The 4,888-nt window shown below is 37.5% G+C and overlaps 1 protein-coding gene across 1 annotated transcript; it reads left to right on the forward strand.

The window, feature by feature from the left end:
• The first annotated feature begins 2,247 nt into the window (after window positions 1-2,247).
• LOC140822406 (3-ketoacyl-CoA synthase 2-like) lies at window positions 2,248-4,113 on the forward strand. The gene is made up of 2 exons (XM_073183170.1): window positions 2,248-2,964; window positions 3,186-4,113. Exons 1-2 carry the CDS (start codon window positions 2,266-2,268, stop codon window positions 3,951-3,953), a joined length of 1,467 nt encoding a protein of 488 aa, XP_073039271.1. The 5' UTR covers window positions 2,248-2,265; the 3' UTR covers window positions 3,954-4,113.
• Window positions 4,114-4,888: the final 775 nt, after the last annotated feature.

A 4,888-nucleotide genomic window follows, 5' to 3' on the forward strand; every position in this document is an offset into this window, starting at 1 on the left:
GGTCTTCAAAACAAAGAAAGACTCATTAACATTGAAAGGTATAAAGCAAGACTCGTAGCTAAAGGATTCACCCAGCAGAAAGGAATCGACTACAAGGAGACTTTTTCTCCTATATCTAAGAAAGATTCTCTTCGTATCATTCTAGCATTAGTTGCACATTTTTACTTAGATTTACAACAAATGGATGTGAAAACAGATTTTCTCAATGGAGAACTAGACGAAGAGGTTTATATGAAACAACCTGAAGGATTCTTCTCTAGTAATGGTGAGCAATTGGTTTATAAGCTTAAGAAATCTATATATGGATTGAAACAATCTTCCCGTCAATGGTATTTGAAATTTCATGATGTTATCTCTTCATTCGGATTCGTTGAGAACCCCATGGATCAATGTATATACCAGAAGGTCATTGGGAGCAAGATTTGTTTCCTTATTCTATATGTGGATGATATATTACTTGCAACCAATGATAAAGGTCTGTTATATGAGGTGAAACAATTCCTCTCTAAAAACTTTGATATGAAAGATATGGGCGATGCATCTTATGTCATTGGCATTAAGATACATAGAGACCGAATTAGAGGTATTCTATGTCTGTATCGAGAAACCTATATCAACAAAGTTTTAGATAGATATCGGACGAAAAATTGTCCACCAAGTATAGCTCCCGTTGTGAAAGGCGATAAATTCAATTTGAGCCAATGCTCAAAGAATGATCTAGAGCGCAACAAATGAAAAACATTCCTTATGATTCTGCTGTCGGAAGCTTAATGTATGCCCAGGTTTGCACTAGACATGTCTTTGCATTTATTGTTGGGATGTTGGGAAGATATCAGAATAATCCAGGTTTAGATCGCTGAAAAGCTGCAAAGGAAGTCATGAGGTACCTTCAAGGGACCAAAGATTATATGCATTTTGTGAACTGATAATTTAGAAGTAATTGGCTACTCTGATTCAGACTACGCTGGCTGCATTGATTAATGAAAATCCACTTCAGGATATATTTTTATGCTAGCTGGTGGAGATGTATCTTAGAGAAGTGTAAAGCAAACATTGACTGCTACTTCCACTATGGAAGCTGAGTTCGTAGCTTGTTTTGAGGCAAGCTCACGTGGTGTATGGTTGAAGAGTTCCATTTCGAGGCTTAGAATCATGGATTCAATATCTAGGTCATTAAAAATATATTGTGACAATTCAGCTGCTGTTTTTATGGCTAAGAATAACAAAAGTGGTAGTCGAAACAAGCACATCGACATTAAGTATTTAGCCATACGAGAACGTGTTAAAGATAAGAAGCAACTTATCGAGCACATTAGTATTGAACTGATGATTGCAGATCCTTTGACTAAAGGCATGCCACCATTGAAATTCAAGGATCATACAGAAAAAATGGGATTTGGTTCCTTTATGTAATTTTGTTATAAGAACAAAGTGAATGAAACTATGATGTGATATTTTTTCATATTTGTTGTGTACACATTCATTGATTTGAGAAATATCAATAAAGTTTGACCTCGAATAAACATAAGGTTTATTATAAGTTATACAGATTTGAGAGATATAATACATTGTAATACATGGAAGATAATAATCGTTTTTAGATTACCTATCGCCATGATCCATGTATTTTGTTTTCTCCTATGGTAAATTAGATATATGTGTCAAGTGGGAGAATGTAAGAAACATGACACATATCAGAAGAAGAACAGACGTGTAGGAAATGGCGACGGTCATTGCCTACAACTTTTGACAAACATGCTCAACTTTAGAAAATTAAGATACGTATACGATTTTTCTTTTGACAATCAAGCTCTCACAATAAATTCGTTGATGGTATGAGATGTCTATAAATAGCAGCGATTGAGGTCCCTAAGCGCACACCACATAAGAAAATTATACACCATCTATAGAGTGTGTGAAGTGCTTAGAAGACATCAATCGGAAGAAAATCAGAGAAATAAAAAATTTTCAATGGCCGGAGGTAATTCTTGATCCACTTCCGCATATTATTTATCATTTGTATATATACGTCAAAACATGATTTTTCAGAAAAAAATTCTGACATGACACCGATAGAAATCGGTCTTTGGAATTGGACCCTTCATTTTTATTGAGTATTATAGATCAATGGACCTTTTTTGACATGTCAAACGAATAGGACCTAAATAGTCCGAAACCAGACAGGCCAAAAATATATTTACCCTTATATAAGGCAACATGTAGCATGAACTTTGATTCACATTTTCTTCCAAAAATTTGCACACAATGGCAGCATACAATAAACTCAAATTATCTGTGAAGTATATTTCCAGCTATCTGATGTCTCGTGCGTACCTCTTCATCATCCCCATCCTTTTCTCAGCTGCAACCCAATATCCCAATATCCAGAAAACCGCAGCAGATTGTCATGGTCATCTTCATGATCTGAACTTGCCCACCATTTTCTGCATGTTTCTAACCCTAACAACAGCCATTTATCTCATGTTCATCAATCTCATTAATCATCGGACAAAGATTTTCTTGGTTGATTACGCGTGTTACAACCCCGAAAAATCGTTTCTCTACTCCAGAGAAACTCTCTACCGCACGGTGGAGTCTGTGCTATCCCCGGAGAACACCTCTTTTTTCAAGAAAGTGGTGGAAAGGTCGGGAATGGGAGAGAACACATTCGCGTATGGTTTCGACAATTTCCCTCCCAAATCCACCTTCGAATGTGGTCGAGGCGAAGCGGAGACGGTGATATTCGGAGCTGTTGATGCGCTGTTGGCAAAGACTGCGGTGGAACCGGCGGAGATTGGCGTAGTTATAGTGAATATATCTGCATTCAATCCGCTGCCATCTCTTTCCGCCATGATTGTGAACAGGTATAAGCTTAGGGAAGATGTATTGAGTTATAATTTGGGAGGGATGGGTTGCAGCGCCGGAGTCATCGCCGTCGACCTTGCCAAAAGACTTCTGCTGCAGGTTAATACTTTTTTTCTTTTTGCTTGCTCAATTCTATCTTGCTTGCTTAAATGATACTCTGATTTTTAATTTTATTTTTTTGAAAAAAAATTAATACACTCAATAAAATCTAAACGTAAATATGATTATGGCATATACTGATAAAAAAAATTTGAAAAAAACAGTAAACTAATGATAGTCAGAAAAATTGCTATGTAATATGATCGATGCCAACCATGCAGGCCCAACGTAGAAGTTATGCCTTGATCATGAGCTTGGAGAGCGTTACGGGTAACTACTACATCGGCGAGGATCGATCAAAGCTCCTCGCGAATTGTCTCTTTCGAATGGGCGGTGCCGCAATCCTGTTATCCAACAAATCCTCCGACCGTTGGCGTTCCAAATACGAGCTGCTACACACGCTTCGCACCCACCACGGAGCCGACGATAGGGCATACAGATGCGTGTACCAGGAAGAAGATAGCGACGGGAAACTCGGCATCACAATATCCAAGGACTTGATGTCCATCGCCGGAGAAGCACTAAAATCCAATATCACATCCCTCGGGCCGTTGGTACTCCCGTTTTCCGAGAAATTCTTGTTCATAGCAACGTTGGTGGCGAGAAAAGTGCTCAAGATGAAGGGTGTTAGCCCGTATGTTCCGAATTTCAAGCTCGCGTTCGAGCATTTCTGCATCCATGCGGGCGGAAAAGCGGTGTTGGATGCGATGGAGGAGAACTTGAAGCTGACGAAACGGGACATGGAACCGTCCCGGATGACTCTTTACAGATTCGGAAACACATCGAGCAGTTCGGTGTGGTATCAACTGGCTTATTTGGAGGCGAAAGGGCGGATCAAGCGAGGGGACCGTGTATGGATGATCGGGTTCGGTTCGGGATTCAAGTGTAACAGTGGAGTGTGGCGTGCTTTGAGTATTGTTGATCCTGCTGAAGAGAGAAATGCATGGACTGATGTCATTCAACAGTTTCCAGTTGAAATCTGCGCGTAATTCACGCTAATTAAATTCTAGGTTTTGTCATAAAATAATATGACTTCGTTTTGGGAGAAAGCTCTCTCCCAGTACCATTATTATTTAAATTCTAGATATATATTTTTTCTGTGTATCGTGTTGAGCTATATTTCACTTAAAAATATATTGTTTTTTCGTATGTTTCCATTCATATAAATATTGTATGACAACTCAAACACGACGATTGTTATTTAGAGTGAGTCTCATGTGAGACCGTCTCACGGGTCATAATCCGTGAAACGGGTCAACCCTACCCATATTCACAATAAAAAGTAATACTCTTAGCATAAAAAGTAATACTTTTATATGGGTGACCCAAATAAGAGATCCGTCTCACAAATACGACCCGTGAGACCTCTCACCCAAGTTTTTGCATGTTATTTATCATCAATTATCTTCTCAATTTATATAAATCGAATTTATATAAATCGAATACGTACGTGAAAGTACATATCAACTGCAACTCTCATCATTCACCTTCTCAATTCATAAAAATCGAATACATGAAAAGTACATTAGTTGTGATATCAATCGCAGGATGGCTAATCATTCTACTTAAAAATCAGATGAAGATGAAAGTACTTTCAATTTTTTAAATTATAGAAAAATTTTGGTGTCACACACAGCGTTTTATTAGTGCTCGCATGGCTTTCCATTGAAGTCAATAAATTGGTGCTGACATTCTTACATATTTAACTTTAGTCAATTTAAGATCTTTTATTTGTGTGAAGCAAGCTTCTTTTTCTTTACCTATTAAATTAACTATTTTTTTTTTCATTAATTATTCAACTGCAGCAAGTTGAACATTTTGAAAAACAAAGATATTAATGTATACCATGCTTTATTTCAAGTATACATACTAACTTGATCTTTCTTGTTCTTTTTAAGCATACTCCATTGTTAGGATTATTTTG

Source organism: Primulina eburnea, unplaced genomic scaffold (assembly GCF_022965805.1).
Source record: "Primulina eburnea isolate SZY01 unplaced genomic scaffold, ASM2296580v1 ctg811_ERROPOS673944, whole genome shotgun sequence".
In the NCBI taxonomy this organism is placed as follows: Eukaryota; Viridiplantae; Streptophyta; class Magnoliopsida; order Lamiales; family Gesneriaceae; genus Primulina; species Primulina eburnea.

What these genes read in the sequence shown, in the direction of transcription:
- LOC140822406 (XM_073183170.1), top strand. Translation starts at nt 2,266, where the DNA reads ATGGCAGCATACAATAAACTCAAATTATCTGTGAAGTATATTTCCAGC. An exon ending in CCAAAAGACTTCTGCTGCAG is followed by an intron (nt 2,965 to 3,185) that starts GTTAATACTTTT and finishes CCAACCATGCAG; the next exon opens with GCCCAACGTAGAAGTTATGC.